This window comes from Ischnura elegans, chromosome 1 (genome assembly GCF_921293095.1).
Source record: "Ischnura elegans chromosome 1, ioIscEleg1.1, whole genome shotgun sequence".
Lineage (NCBI taxonomy): Eukaryota > Metazoa > Arthropoda > Insecta > Odonata > Coenagrionidae > Ischnura > Ischnura elegans.
In genome coordinates, this window is record NC_060246.1 from 65,159,119 (window position 1) to 65,176,417 (window position 17,299).

The 17,299-nt window shown below is 36.3% G+C and overlaps 1 protein-coding gene across 1 annotated transcript in view; it reads left to right on the top strand.

Moving 5' to 3' along the window:
• Window positions 1–17,299, top strand: part of LOC124162347 — a 494,698-nt gene that overhangs the window by 388,118 nt on the left and 89,281 nt on the right. Inside the window, exon 9 of the mRNA XM_046538856.1 lies at window positions 1,670–1,779. Within this exon, the coding sequence (XP_046394812.1) occupies window positions 1,670–1,779 (110 nt within the window). The remainder of the gene's footprint in view (window positions 1–1,669; window positions 1,780–17,299) is intronic.

The following is a 17,299-nucleotide window of genomic DNA, read 5'->3' on the forward strand; positions in this document are numbered from 1 at the left end:
ATAATCAGTTTTCCAATCACTCTGCACACACCAAAAGAATTTGCACTCGTTGACTTTCGAAAGAATTCTTCACATCTCACTTCCCACTCATCACTAATGATTTAGAATCAGTTGATGTTATTTCACATTACCATTACGTGGACAATGAAATAAATATGCTGAAACAAATTTTGAAACCAGAAATTGTAACATCAACATACTTCCAATCTCACTCTCCACTATCACTCGTACCGTAACCAAAACAAAAACAACAGCGCAACGAAATACGCGAAATGTAAATACTGCCGAAAGCTCACGATAAAGTGACTAGAATAAGTAATATAATCAAACACAAATTATAAGCGTACAAACGAATGAAAATTTATAAGCGTTTCCTGATTCCCTAAAGAACAACTGCTTCAAATATAAAACATATCCCCTTCGCAACAGCTAGTAGATACCTTTGATCGAAATGGTTAAACCAGTATGAAAGAAATAAATCATTTTGTCGAAGCTCATACACTCACAAATCACTTCACTTGTCGCTTCACTCTTTACTTCATCGTCTATATGCAATCAATTCACTTAGGGGCGCATTGAATGTACAAATTGTGTTCACTTACACTAGAGGCACAAGTTCACTGCAAGTCGTAGCTTCCTCGCAGCTACGAAAAACTTTCAATTCCTGTCAACAATTACACTACATACGTTGCCTGCCTTACTTGAAGAATGGATTCTCGTATTCCATTTTGGCACAAATGCATAAAAACTCTATAATAGTATACAAATAAAACCGGAGTTCGATCATCCACAACGGTCCGCCATATTTAGTAGTTCCCTTAAACAAGGCCGGAGGGCGACTAAGAACCAGCTACTAAGATAGTAGCATACTAGGCTTAGTAGCCCTTACTAACGATCTATGAATACCATATTGCTAGTATGCTACTACTTAGAACGCTACTTAGGCGTTAGTAGCTTACTAAGGAAACTATGAATACGGCCGTAAGTGTCTCTATATCTCGTTATTGAGTTTCGTTTGCTAGTAAATCTCTAGCTGTAATTTTTTACGAATCCTCACAAGGGATGGAAACCCTGGAGAGAGAGTTTTCCCTGACGGCAAGAGGTCACGAGTTCATCCGACGAATACGGTTGAGCTTGATTGAGAGTGGCGAACTTATTGAATTGTCAATCAGCTACCTCCCTTCTCCCCGCCATCAACCAACCAATGTGGAGGGAGAATTAAATTTGAAGCATAAACTAGGGTGTTCCTCAGTTCCAGGAAAGAACCATTTTTCTACCTCCAACTCAGGTCAAAACCCATGTAATTTATTTTTCTAATTACAAAAATTCCTGTAGGTACATGTCAGCTGACGCAACCAACTTCGAGATCAGGTGGAAGGCATATTTTTTAATTTATACAACATGCCTTTAGGCATGACGGAATTCCCTGAGTGAAAAATGTATAAAAAATTTTGATCAACTTAAACAAAATACACATGGCTGTGTTTTAGTCCCTTAAAATCATCAATGAATGATAAGTATAAATATAAATTTTTTTATCCAGATATCACCCTGGCCACGTGTTGGGTTAAGGGTGATTTCAACTCGTGGGCTGTTTCTATAGTTAATCGCTTGTGTTAAAAATACTGCTTTGCCCTTTAACTGTGATTTATTGCTCTTCTCTTCACAGATGGTGGTCATGTACCCGCCGCCAAGCGTCGCAACTTGTACTGCACGTGTCTGGCTCCGAGAGATTGGCTTCAGCCTAACCTACGGCGCTCTTATGCTCAAAACCTGGCGGTAAGTTGTTGAAAGGTTCCAGAGTTCACATCCAATTCCTATGTGTTCTTCCGTGATTTATGAGTTCTATTCCGATTTTATTCTGGATCAACTCATCTGTTGTCTCTAATTTTTCTACCTAGGAACAGGCTAGGAATCATAATTTACTCTATTAAAAAAAGAATATAAGGATTTCTGATTGCTTCCTCCTAGGAAACGGAATTATTTAATTTTATTATTGCGTCATTTTCCACAATTTTCTCGATATGCAGACTTCAAGAAGCAGGTCTGGTTAAATTCTTGAATATTCGCATAATAGTAGCAGGTACATTCTGTGGTAGTTTTTCATATTCAAGGCGGGTACGTATCCATGAATTAATTTCGGAGGTGGGCTAGTTTTAATACTAATCAACCATCCTCTTCAAACCTATATTCAATCTATATACTCATCTATTTCTATCTTAACTCTATCTTTTTCTCCTCTGTGGAGCCCTACTTTAATGGTTTCTTTTTCTTTTTACCTACAATTGTTACCTCGGGGCCTAGTGGGTGTCATTACTTTCGTTAGTTAACTCGCATCCAGGTCACTAACTTAACGGCAATGAATGCCCATACCCTATTTCATCTAGCTTCTACATGTTAGCACCAACGTTAAATATATTTCAGGGTTTTTGTTCGTTTCCTACCTCTTTTCCGAAGACATTTCCGTGAAGTTCAGTAATTATTGCGCAGCGATTTTTAGCTGACCAATTTTTTTCCATGATAATTCACGTATTTCCACGTGAATAGGTCAGAGAAACATTATTTAATGATTTAAATTTTCGGCGTGAAATGATTGAGATGACTAACTCATTGTCTTCTAATTCTGAATTTATTGTTTACTCTGAAGATTGAAACATTTCCTACGAAAACTCGAATCTACTTAAATGCCATTGTACGAGAACTTCGTGAGTTCTAAATCCCCGTTAATAACAAATTAACTTATGGTAGTTTGACATGCTATGACCCATATCGATGACTTTTATACTACACCAATTATATCTCTGACGGCGCATCGACTTTGAAATCAATTTTGGAGAATATTTTAATGATATGACGATCATATTCTATCATGACAGTCTGTAGACAAAAATATATTTATTACAAGGCATTGGCTATTTTCTAGAGAAATTATGGTCTTTTTCAATTAATGCTTATGGCTATGCTTACTTTAGTAACGCCGCTGCGTACCTTTAAATTCGCATTGGACCAGTCAATGCCCTTATTAGGTGTATAACAATGTAGTTGCGCCAAGGTAAGTGAAGTTAAGTTGTTGGGATAAAGGCTTAATTATGTCATAGGGCTAGAGTCTGTGTGAAGTAAAGTAGTCCAAAGAGGGCGCTCCAATTTTATGTATCCTTCCTGCGTAACCTGGCCTACATTTCTCTAGCTACATATCCTTCCTGAATGAAGCAATTGATTTTTATATGACGTAAGACCCGTTTTCACTTTATTACAATAATCATAATTAAAAGAACGGTATGAAAGTTAGGGAAAAGTTTTCACTTTCGGTGGGGCCCAGAGATATTGTGTGCTGTGGGAAGCTGTGCTTTCTTACGACATTTTTCCCTCAGGTGACGTGATGTGAAATGAACTCCATAGTTGACTGTCTGTTCCTTATGATGGCGCGTTCACTCATTTATCTCACGGCTTCAAACAAATGTTCCTCCATTTCGTAAGTGGATGAACGCAGCAGCTGGTAGCCGCTCGCGGGATTTTTGCATTACCATTTATAATGGATCCAAAAGCAGGCAGGGAAGCATTATGGGAAGGAAATCTCGAGAAAACCGTATAAATTTATGCGTCATGCCATTCCACTTGCCTGTCAAGTTTCCGCGCTCCTAAGCGGAAGGAGCAATGTACAGCACTTACCTCTTGAATTCATTTACGCTCGAAACATACCTTTTCTACACGCTTCTACACCGGCCTTAAAAACACCGTTAGAAATCCTACGTCGATGGAGCACTGCATACTCCAACCGTGGTGTAGTTGGGTGGTTTTTGTGAATCTCTGTTTCTTAATGTAATTAATGGATATAAATATTCAACCTCACATCGTTGTTGTGATACTACATCTGCATACTACCCCGCAAGCCACCTAAAAGGTGTGTGGCAGGGGGTGTTAAGACACCAGCCGTTAATACATAAAAAGGAAATGCGAAATTACGATTAGCATTTATTAAAGTCCGTTATGGTTCGGGGGAAAAACAAATTCCCATATCTATCCGTTCGGCTAAATATTTATCTTAATTAATGGCTTCTGTCGGACCTGGAAATCTAGTGGGGCACTTATTGTATGCTCTCCGTGTCGCTCTTAAAGATATCTAATCTCAATTGTCCATGCATTTAAGCCTAGCGCGCAGCCTCCGAGTCTCCAGCGGCTCCCAGCCTAATTCACTTAGCATCTGGGTAACGCTGTCTGTACGACCGTAGCAGTTTTTGAACCGTTAGTATTTTACTATGTAAATGTTAGATAATTTTGTGGTTAATTAGTATCAATAAATTTTTGTGGCGGTAAATATCGTTCAGAAAAATTATGGCTTTGATGGTATTAAATCAAATTATTTTTCACCCGAGCCTGTTTACTTTCTTCTCACTTCACAGCCTTCGATTGTGGCTTGAGAGGATGCATACTTCTCTCTGGAATGGTCTTTTAGTGAAAAAATACGTTCAACTTATTCTAACAGTATTAAATTGCAGGGTAATCAGTGTAGATCATGTGCAATATTTTTCTGAATCTCATATATTAGAAAAAGAAATCTTAAGATGAGAAAATCGAAAGAAAATGAGAAAATAATTTAAAATTAAGATGTAAAATTATCAAATGTGAGATTCAAGAAAATGCTGACAACTGTCATCTTTTTATACTTTGAAATATACTAGATGATCGCATAAGTGTAAGAAATAAATCCGTCTCCAAATGAGAGCAATGATGTTATACCTGAATTTATATTGCTTGTTTTTTTTTGTCGAATACTTTCAAGGTGAAAAGTAACAGGACTCTTAAAAATCGTTATCGAGGCATTATCTACCAGCGGATGAAGGATATCCTTGGCATAGAGAAAGCGCACGATTTTAAATTATTAGCTCAAACTACTATATTTATTCAAGATAGTACTTTTCAGCTTACACGGCTAATGCTTATCCAAAAGTCTTAAAAATGAAAATTTAATGTTAGAGGTATTCGATGAATTGACACTGCTGTAGCCTGTCACGAAAACTGTCTTTACTGAACAAAATGTTATTGGATTGTGCTGTAAATTAAACATACTTAATATTTTCTACATTTTAATCATCAGATTCATGTGAAAATGATGAGAAAGGAAATTAATCCCTTACTACGATATCATTACGGTAGGCTTCCATATTTTTGGTATTCTAGGTACACCAAGATTGTCCCTAATCGTTTGGAAAAATGTTAGTTTTAGCACGTGATATAATGGGCCTTTGAAGCTATCAATATGAGTTGTGATTTATATACTGAAATTTATTTGAATGTCTGCCAAATTTTTCATTCAACTAATCCAAAGCCTAGGTCATGTTGCGTTGGCTGAAATGAAAATGATTTTATCTAGCAATTTCAGCTTAGCTACATTTACTCTATTAAAAGCCAAAATACAAATTGAACGTTAGCAAAACATACTTCGTTATTTGCTCACCTTGTAAGTTGAGGTTTGAAAACCAAAAATGGGGGATTTTATCTAAAATGAAAACTAGTTTATAGTGAAAGCAAAAAAAATAAGTGTTATTACGCTTTTAACCGATATCTATTAATTCCTAGCACTGCACTTTGAAAATATAAAAACGTCAATATTACTTGTTCATATTTTAAGCCACAAGCCACTGACGCTGCGTGTGGGATCTCATTTAGTAAAAAATAATAAAAGCACCGGCTCTGCGAGCCTGAGAGAGCTACCAAACTTTTGTTGCGGAGAATATATGCGATAGAAAATTGTGGCTCGAGAAAAAATTTTCTCGACGGGTAAACTTATGATCCTATTAAGGGACTTTTGTTAATATACTCTCGCATATTTTGGGGTTCCCTAAATAGACTATAGCAATTTTTCTTCTCAAGCCCCGGAGGTTTTTTTTCATTCTACTTCGCTGTTATCCATAAATGTGAATGTGTTAATAAATATTTGCGGAAATAGCCATTAATTCTTATCGCTAATTTTCTGCATGTGAGGTTAAAAGTGTGTATTCTTTTTTTGTTGTTGGGAATTGTAATTTTTTGGATAAGCATTAGCCGTGTAAGCTGAAAAGTACTATCTTGAATAAATATAGTCGTTCGAGCTAATAATTTAAAATCGTGCGCTTTCTCAATGCCAAGGATATCCTTCATCCGCTGGTAAATAATGCCTCGATAACGACTAAAAATCGCAGAATTTGTTCTGCTCAATCATAGAAAAAATTAACATGACCAGAGCAAATATCTGCACAGAGGGAGGGTATGGTTTAGCATCGGATGCCCAAACCCTTCCTCAACGAGCATCCAGAAAATTCTGAAGAGGAGATGGATCTGACTGATTATGGTATTAAAAAATCTTCCAAGAACTGTACGTAACTTGTAGAGTACTCACAGAAATTGCCTGTTGAGTGACTACCAGCAATTTGGCTTCGTCGAATGGACTTTTTCATCGGACAATGGGGAGAAAAATATAGTTACGGAAAAGTTGTGGAGTCATTCAGTCATAGGAAGTTTAATCGCATCGGATCGACATCGATAGTACTTCAAGTTTGAATGAGCAGCTGAGAAATTCGAGTTTTAAGTTATCAACGAATAAAATACGATAGATTTAAATTCTGCTACGCCAGCTCTTAATTAAGAAGCGAGTTATGCACTTTAAATACTCATGGTAAACCTATCGTAAGTCTGTTTTTGTTGTTTTTATCCGTTTTTGAAGCTCCTTCCTTTAATCTGAGTTTCTGTTTTTAATATTGTGGGGTAAATGTCTGACGGCAGCTGGAAAATAAATTTATTCTCGTCTCTGTCATTATTATTTATGAAAGAATAATCTACCATTCTATACTTAACTGTAGCCATTACAGAAACTTTTAAGGTGAAAGATTTGATGTTTGTGAATGCATTTTTATTTGATCGAATACATTTCCAATTTTTCAGGGAAGATATAGCAATGAATTAGAGAAAAAAATCAGAAACATTGGATTTCCTAGGCAAAGGGAGGATAATTATATGATTTCAACCTCTGAAAAAGTTATTAATCATTGCTTTTAAATTTTATTTAATCAAGTTTTCATGGGCAGCATACAATGAATTTTTCCTCTGTCAATTTCACATGCTTAAGCAGAAACAAATGCCTTGATTTTTGTTCGATATCAATTTGGGGTTGCGAAATAATTACTGTATTATTCTTAGGCCTTCAGTTATAATGTTTAGGCCACATTTCTCGCTGAAGAGCGTGCAAAACAGTGAGCTAAAAGAAGACCAGACCTTTCTTTAAAGAAATAAAATTCCTGTTAAGTAGATTTTTCTGAAGTGCGAATTCGTCTATTTCCTCTGCACTACGCGAACTGTTGCGTTGTTTCTCTATTCCACCAGAAGTTCGGTTTTATCAAATCATTTAGTCGTATCGTAGTGTTAAAACTGTAATTTAAGAGCGTGCTTCACTGCTTGCGTAGCTTATCGGAAATTCAAAGTGCCTGTCAATGGAATATTAAAGATATGTGAGTTTACCACGATGGAGCCTTAACGCATTAGCGAAGTTAGTTAAATGAGTCAGTTTGCTGCGGAAAGTTTCACCAGTGCACGTTTCCCTTTCCTTTTGCGTTCGTTAAAAGTCCCTGGGGAATATTTTTGCGCAAACACCAGCTGCATTGTGGGCTTCCATTGAAATTCCAGCGGCGGCGGCCAGCGCGTGCCGATTGAAGCACCGCCTCCATTAGTTTCCGCCAGAAACTCACATCAGACATGCATAACAACCCATATCTTTTGCTCCCTCGGGGCGGTAGCGCACAATGCCTGCGATGCGATTATGTTGTGTCCCAAAACCGATCGATATTCTGGTAACTACTACCGTGCAAAGATTGTGCCAGTGCTCCGGAACACAGCGAGATAATTGGCAGCTATTCTGGGTAATGATCTTAAGTAGTGCCTACCGAGACAAAATATTGTTGACTTTTTAGAGGTGACTTGATGCACCGATGCAGTGACTTCTTGGGTAACAATGCCATTATTAACTTATTTAAAGTCACAACATAACTATGATTACGTAAGAGGATCAATCCCGCTCGTCTCTATAAAAATTTCTTGGTGACAACGTACGTTTTAAACAATTATTACGTCACAATACGGGACGAAGCAGTCCCATTACAGAGGTTGTGATGCGTTATCTTATTTTCGAATGAATTCAAACATTTGGAAACGATTTGAAAACTCCAAAATTAGAGTGAAATCCACTTTTATTTGTTATCAAAGCTTTAAAATGAAAAAAAAGTTTTAAAATTAGATTTTTGGCCGATAGAGACTTTTTAGATGTGTGGGTGGGGAGGATGGGAAATCTGAGACACACGGAGAAAACGGAAAACGTGTGAGTGCTCCTCTGTATTGGTGAGAGTTGGAAGTTTCTGAAATGAATACAAAGACGACTGTTTATGAGGTTACAGGAGATACTTAGAGAAGACATGAATTAATTAACCTAAAGAAGTTTGCAAAGCTGGCGGGAGAGAGTGAGGAAAAGAACAGATGTTTTGAGTGGGAGGAAACAAGGTTATTTCATATTCAGTGTGACCACTTTACACTGGGAAATATGAAAGAATCACAGGATATCTCAGGGGTTACTCAGGTAATTCATTGAAAAAAAGAGAAAATAAAAAATTAAGCTGCATAGATCACCTTATCTGAGGCAGTTATATATTTTTTCACCTCATCTTCTTCCACTTAGATATAACGGATATTTTAGCATACCATCCCATGTTTTTTCAATAAAATTTATTCTAACTATAAACTATTTTTATTATCAAAAAAGGCTATTCGGGGTTCCAGCCGGGTGGTCTCCCTCCATTCTGCCGACGTTTGAGGATGGAACCCGACTCGTGTTCCGAAACGTCGCACAGTGGGCTGAAATCGAAAAAAGCTGGACAAAAATCCAAAATGACGTTTTTTGAGATAGATACTTCAAACTTGGCGTAAATACTTATAAATGATTACCAAATATAGATGTATGTGCTTTTTTACATCAATACGACTCGTTACCGAGATACATTGGCCCAAACATGACCAACTTTTTAGAAATACGCGCGATCTCGTTTTTCTTCAGAAACCTTTGAATTTAATCAGGTGGTGTTGCGTTGGCATGATTTTTATGGAATAAAAAACACAATATTCCTTTGACCTGATGCTTTGCCTATACTTTCCATGAATTTTGAAGATTTTGGTTCTTATTTGACTGGTTTTACAACGCAAAATGGCGGACCCGTTTTTCACGTGAAATTTGACGTAAAGTAGACATTATCTTTCGTTCACGAAATATATAACTCGGGAAATTCGCATTATGGTGTAAATTAGAGATTTCTTAAGACGCGTCGGCAGAATGGAGGGAGACCACCTGGCTGGAAGCCCGAATAGCCTTTTTTGAACATATTCGCCGGGAAAGCATCACATTTTATTTTTATTATAATTAATATTTTACTAATTTGCCACAGTTTCTTTATAATTATGATTTGATGCGTATTTGAACTGTGAAGAAAATTTTGCAAGAGGTTAGATGCTTACACAAGTCAGGGAACTTAAGCTTGAAACTCGCTATGCACAAATTGTGCAAAAATTCCACAGAGAAAAAATCATTCACCTTGACCGGGTTTCGAACTCGGATCCCCCGATTTCCGGTCGAGTGCTTTAGTCAGTTAAGGAGAATAACAGATTTTTGAATGGGAGGAAAAGAATTGCATACTCAGTGTGACCACTTTTCCGGTAAAACTGGAAAATAAGAGAAAATACTGAGACGTCGTTCCTTCCGGTGAAAATTTGTGAATTTAGCATCCTTGTCCAGTTGAGTCTACAAATTTCCAGAGGGAGGAATGACGCCTCGGTTGCCATCAAGGTCAAGACATATTCACTAAAAAACCGGACGTCTGGCTGGAATGAATGGGGAGCCAGGCAATCAAGTGCCTCCTATGGAATCCTTCACGCATATCACGGCCGCACTGGAGAGGAAATTGCAGGAATTGTGAAAGACAGGAATTTCCCGAAATGTAAACGACGAGACGATATAGTCTACTACTTTTTAGGATGCACCAGAACAATTTTACATTGGGAAACTATCAAAAACATATTCCAAACCTGGAACACTTTTCGTGATGATTTCATCCCGGACCAGCACATTCTGAACTTAAATTTCCACTTCTTCCCCTCCCTCATATTTCACGTCATGTTTTTCCTTATTTCTAAATTCATCAAATTGAGTCTCTTAGGCGGTGCGGTGGGACTCGGTCTTACCGCATACGACCGCTAAAATGGACCTCGCTGGAGCCCCACCGACTCTGCGGCCCTGCATTGTCGGCGAGCTGGAAGAAACAGCCGCAAAGAAGAAAGAGGAAAACAAAGGAAAAAAATATTTACATAGTAAGAAATGTTAAAAACTTCCCCCTTGTTGTCCTTGTTTAACACATCACTTTTATTTTTTTTTAATTGCTTACGGTACATTTTAATAAAAATAAAACTAATTTCTTTCATTCTATTACCTGCAAAAAAGGGGAAATTATTAAAAAATTGTAAGGGAAAAATATGTTTTTGAGAATTACTTTAACCATAAGGCATAAAATCATTTGAATCTAACAGGCTAAAGCAATCGACTGGAAATCGTGGGATCCGGGTTCGTATCCCGGTCAAGGCGAATGGTTTTTCCCTTTGTGGAATTTCGCACAGTTTGTGCATTGCGGGTGATACCGTTATAGTTATCAACATGCTAGTCCCTTTAAACTTAAAAAAAATTAAGCTAGAAAGTTGAGTGGTCACCTTGAATACGTAACTGATAACTAATTACTCTGGGAAAGTAATAACTAGCACCCAATTTAGTATATTAGGAGCATCGAGACTTCTGTGGGAATCCCTTTCTACCCGTCAAATGCCAGGTCAGACTATAGTTTCAGCGTCATAATACGTTAGAATGAGACTTTGAGAGTACACCAACTACTTTTCTATTCTCACCTTAATTATCAACATTAGCTAAATTTTCTTTCTTTTTTTGAATAGTTCTCTATAGTGCATTAACTCTTCATTTTATACTGGTCTTTAAAATTTTGTACCATTCTACAATTGATTCTTAAAAGAGTTTTATGAGCCAAAGCCAAGTACTGGTGCGATTCTCTATTATTTCTAATATTTGCTATTAAAACCATTTAATACTACATGACCCGGTGAAGTTCGTGTCACCTTCGTGTCTACATATGCATTCATAAATCAATTGCAATTAATTCATCTCGCTAAAATTCGAAAACAGCAAAACAGATTAGGCTAAAATATTAGTGGAATTCCAAACATTTGACGCTCGTCCCGTCTTTCAACCACGTTTATCTAATCATTGTGTTACAGATAGTAATCTCAACAAAAGAGAATCTACCTACAATTTTTATGGTCTTTTTTACCGTTTGCGGCCTATCACAATTAAACGCGGTGATTAAATAAAGCTTCCTTACAAATCAAATGGGTATAATATCTTCATTTACATTACATACAATTCAGTTCATCAATTTAATGCTTTTTGATAAACCATATTTTTTCATTTTTTCGGAATTTAAATTTTCAAAGTTTTTTCAAAATTTGATTTTTGATTTGAAGTTTCAGCTTTCAAAATTTGACTACAACTGTTATATTTTTGATTGCTGGCCAGTAAGGGTGTAGAATTATTTCCCATCCCAGAAACTAATGAACGTAATAGATCTGGGGAGGTGGCAATATTACTTTTCCGCCGGCACAAAATAATCCATTAGATTAACCGCTGTATTTCAATGCCATAGAATACTGACGAATGATTTTCATTTACCCATTTGTTATTGATTTGTTGGCACAACAATCTACTCCAGTAGCATAGTTCAATGCTACTCGCTCCTAGATCACAAAAGCACTGCGTCTGCGGAATAGCTCAATTTGATTGTGTCGTGCTTGTTGTTGTTGTGTTTGATGTGCTCGAACTCGTTGCATTCTAAGCCTATCCTGTTCATTTTCAGTCACTCAAATACGTAATACTGTCATAACAATACGACTGTTATCGTTATCTGTCCCTTGCTGGTAATCAGTACGGTTAGTACGTAAGGTAGTTCGTCGCACATTTGATTGAATTCGACGACCTAAGTTTGTTTTGTAAGTAATCAAAGAAAATATAATTCTCGTGTAAGTAATCAAAGAAAATAAAATTCTCGTGAAATAAGCGGTCAATCCTGTCCCTATACCAAGCTAAATAAACTAATGACTTTCCTAATATAAACAATAAACGTATAATATCGAAATTACCCGAAAGTAAGTGAAAAATGTTTTAGCGTGCTGTGAATAAATAATGACAGATGGACTTTTCTAAAGGCTTAGGCAAAGGATTTATTTTGTGAATAAACTTCGAAAATGATGTCAAACTACATAAAAAATATTAACAATAAGGATATTGTAAGCCGAAATCGATAAATATTCAGTATTTTTATGAATGCTTTTACAAAATTCACCGTCAATCATGTAGAAAACGAAAATGAATTGAAATGATAATAATTTGTATTGATAACTCTCTCCAGTGGTATATGTTTCAGATATATATGACCATTATCACTAATCTAAATACGTAAAAGAAAAAAGATCTACAGTCATTAATAACGAACTTCACATGTATTTCTAATGGAAATGATTCAGGGCCCATTCCAAGGCCTAGTGGGCTCTGCTTCATTATGGTAGTAGTAGAATTAAGCGAAAGAGTGCGTCGACGGCAGGGTCATTTTGCTTCATTATGTTTTCACCGCTTAAACCTTTTCTCGACTTTCACGAGCATTTTAAAACTGACATTAGCCAAATCGGTCCAGCCGTTCCCGAGTTATAGCCAGACTAACGCACAGCAATTTATTTTATTATGTAAAAGATAGATTTTACACTGTGGTTGCAGTTTGGACGAGATTTATTTCGTGGTCCGTGGAAATATCGGAGTTTTTCCGAAAACATTTCGATCCATTTTTTGTAAAATGTGCATTGAACTTTTAATTTTAAATGGAATAATTTTTGCTCCTATTTCCTCTTTAAATAAGTACTTAATTACAAAGAATAAAATCATTTGTAAAAGTATAATATGGGCGAAGAGTACCTACGAGAAAAATATTTGCTTCCATATATAACTTTTCGACGAGCAGCGATGGCAATAACACCTTTATTAATTCACTCCATAAATCCTGTTTATTAATTTTGCAAAAGTTTGCATATGATCATCCGGTTCCTGTGGCTGAAACGGAAACCTATTTCACAGTTCCTAGTCGTTTAACGCGTTCCGGAAGCGTAAATGTGCAAGGCAAGTTTTAAAAGGAGACGGTAATGCTATTTTTTGGCCCCAATTTTTTTGTGCAGCTTGTTTCGTGACTCGGAACCCATTATTTCCGCCGAAACACATCGCAGATCCGAAGAAAAGTACTTTTTGCTTTCTATTGTTAAGTGCCTTACTCTGTCTGCTGAATGGGACCTTAAACCGTGGTTTCATTGGTACCTCACGTGAAGAGCCCGCTAATGCCGACTCCAAGTCCATTTACCTTTTTCCACGTCTTTTTCCACGGCACACTTGTCTCACAAAATGGTCCCATCTACTTCTGGAGGACTGAACGGTCTCCGCTGTCTGCAGTATTTTTCGATACTCAACTTTCCTTAACAGAGAGATAGTGGAAACCAAAATACACCGTGCAAGATTACGGACCAGTCACAGAAAAACCTAAAACGGTACGAAGGAAGATCTTCTATGGAAAGGTCAATCAATTATATTTTCAGGAGCGCGGAATACTTGATTGGTGGCCTTATAACACGTGTTATCATAGACTATTATTTGTTATATTGGATTAGTTATTTTTTTAAATAAGTGCGCTTTGTGACGATGCGCTGACAAATTGATAATTGACAATATTTTATAACGAGGAAGCTTATTGGTTGCAATGAAGAAACCAACTTAATTATTTTGGCGAAAAATGCAACATTTACTCATTAACCCCCTTCCACTTCAGTTTATTCTCAGAATATCGTGCTCCTGTCCTCTATGCATTTTTTCTGTGGTTCTTTTTAAATGGAATTTTAGGTAATGAAATTATAGTTTGTAGTTTGTTATCAACGTAGAACGGTAAAATAAAAAGTGATCATTATTTCATATGGTAAACTATCTAGTTTAATACATCGAGAACACAGCCAGCAATACTCGTATAAAATCATTTTATTACTTTAAATGCATCATAATTCATGAAATATGAGCTTTTTATGTAAATTATGGATGATTTAACTTTCAAAATATTTGTATTTTGCCCCTAATTAGAGCTAAAATTATGAATGTCATTGGGCGATTTTGCATCCGAAGTTCATCGCATTTGCGAGGACTAAATTGACGAGCAAAAATCGTCGTTTTAGCGCAAGGAGTTAATGGGTCTCCCTCTTACTCGGTTCTCGGATGGCGTCGCGAACTTTCCGATCATCGACTGTTGCCTTTTTTTATTTACGAACAGGAGGCAGAACGTAGAGATCCTTTAAACCAAAATTAAATATCTAAATCATTTTACCTATATCCATATAATTCTCAATTTGGGTTGAGACAAGCAACGCTATTGCTTCAAAGAATTTAATATCGTGAAATTTTGTAATTAATACTGCATATCTGTACATATATACATTATTTAAACAAAGTCATGTTTCCGAAGTCGCTGCTTTCGAGCATTCGCATCGCTCAAAATAGGATTACTAACTAACGTCCTACATAAGTGCAAAAACATTCAATGAAAAATCATTAAATAAATCAAAAACAATTGCAGTTTAGAAAGAAGAGTGCATATTTAAGTGTTTAGGATTGAATAATAGCCAAAACGGAGGGGTAGGAGGGATTTAAACACTGTATCTTTATATACTGTACCTTTAAACGCTGTTGCTTTAAATAACGTGCGCAGCGTGTTAAGTTGCTACTGAATCAAGACTATGCAAATATTTTGGCATGTTTCAATGTTGATTATCATTGAAAGTACTTTGTGATTGTAAACTCGAAGGCTTGAAGGTTTAAAATAAAGTTGTCTTCATTTGAAGGCGAGGACTTCATGCGGACGAAATTAAGAATTTTTTCTCGTCCTGCTCTACAGTGGTAATGGATGTGGCAAACTTTGAAAATTGAATCGTGAAAAACCTTTCAATTTATTTTAAATGATCTACAAAAAAGTTAGAAACAGCCGAAAATTTGCGCTCTTATATTCTGTGGAAGATACTAAATGTTTGAAATATATTGCAGCTATCAAAGTTCTCACCTTCCTGGATGCAAATATTCTAAGCTCGGTTTTCTATAGTTAGTAATGAAAATTTTCAACTGATATTTGTACCGCAGACCAGGTTTTCGTCAATGGGTTTACCGCTTTGTGTACCGCTCTTAACTTTCACTACTGCAAAATATAGAAATTATATTTCAATAATTCTAGAATGCAAAAAACTAGTATTAAATGATTTTCAATAGAAAACAGAAATCGTCAAGTTTGATAATTTTTCAACAAAAAATGCACACATTACCCGAAAAAAATTAATTATTGAAATGGCATTTTTGCATTTTCATTGGATGATAGTTTGTGTGGAAAAATTTGAAATGGTTTTTCAATATTTGAAAAAATTCCTATTTACCTCTCTAAATTGATTCACGAAGGGGTTTTCAGAAGAATTTTCTATTTTCAAACACTTATTTGGACTTCATCATTCACTCTCTCGATCCATTTGTATTTCGTCATCTTCCGTTGCTCCACATATTTAATGCTTCCGTCCACCGCATCTGTTTTGTATCTGCCTTTATACCTTACTCTCATAAAGAAGCGTAATACGGTTTAATTTTGAGTTTCATTTGTTTTTGTTTTTTTATTGATAATGCTTGCACTACTATAATCAATAACAACATCATTCATTTGTTTTTATGACTCACCTGATTTCAGTGCCAATCTTTCTGTTCCTTATACGGGTAATAACGGCGATAAATTTTGACGGACCGTAGTGATGAAAGGTCGAACTGTAATATTAAGAAATACTCAGACAGTGTCCCTGTTTTCAACGCTTCCCCTGTCTAAATGTCTTTCACAATAATGTATTCATGGAAAGCCGATTAGAGTATTAGATTCAACCATAACCCTCACCGGACTTGTGCTAAATCTTAAAGCCCTGATAATATAACGTTTCGGGGGGCAAAAAAATGGAAATTTTTTCAGTATGCCATCATCATCATCACTGGTCAACAATCCTAGGATTGGTTTGACGCAGCTCTCCACACAGTTCTCCTATCAGCTAATCTTTTCACATCAACGTATTTCTTCTCTTTTACATCCTACTTTCCTTGTTTCATATATTTTGCTCGAGGTCTTCCCTTTCCGTTCTTGCCTTACATTTGTCCCTCGACGATTGTCTTCATCAGGCCATCATGTCTCAAGATGTGGCCCATAAGGTTGTTCCGTCTTCTTGTTAAGGTTTTCATAAGCTTCTCTTCTCTCCTACTCTTTTAGGACTTCCTCATTACTAACTTGGTCGATCCATTTGATCTTCATCATTCCTCTGCAGCACCACATTTCGAAAGCTTCTATCCTTGATTTCTCAGCTGCGGTCATTGCCCATGCCTCACTTCCGTATGGCACATTTATTGAAAACTGGGAAATATAAGAAACTCAACTCAGCATTGTCTCAGCACTCCCAAGCTTTGGATGGCGTGGTCAAAGCGTATTTTAGGGTTTACGCACATATTTTATTTTCTCAATCCAATTTGTTACATTGTTAAGCCGCTTTCCATGATTTTATTGGATATATATTTCGTTCTCTGTCAGCAAATCGTGCTGTTAATCTGTATTTGCGCTATGTGACAGCGAGCAATATGCAAATGTATTACGTTGCAATGGGATTTTTGTAATCCTTGATGAGCCATATGACATAAAAAATTCGTGAGCCCGAAAGTATGGAATTGCTCGGATTTGAATCATAATATATAGTGGCCTATCTTAAAAATAAATCCATTCATTTCTTATAAAAAATCCTCTTTTGTTCCAGGCGATTTTTATTCCATTTAATCAAGTCGATGCGGAGACAGACATTGTTTTCTCGACATTTTTAGGCGCAAAATGATATTTGGAATCATCAATAACAGACACTTTGTTACTTCCACAGTAATTTTTTTAAATTCCGATCGGTTTATTAGGTACAGGAAATATTTCGAAGTACTCAGAGTAATAGTATTTAAAAGTACAGATTTAAGTTTTAGGTTAAGTTAAAAGTGCAGATTACAGTAGTTGTATTTAAAAGTACAGTTTTTATTTTAAGTTAGTGC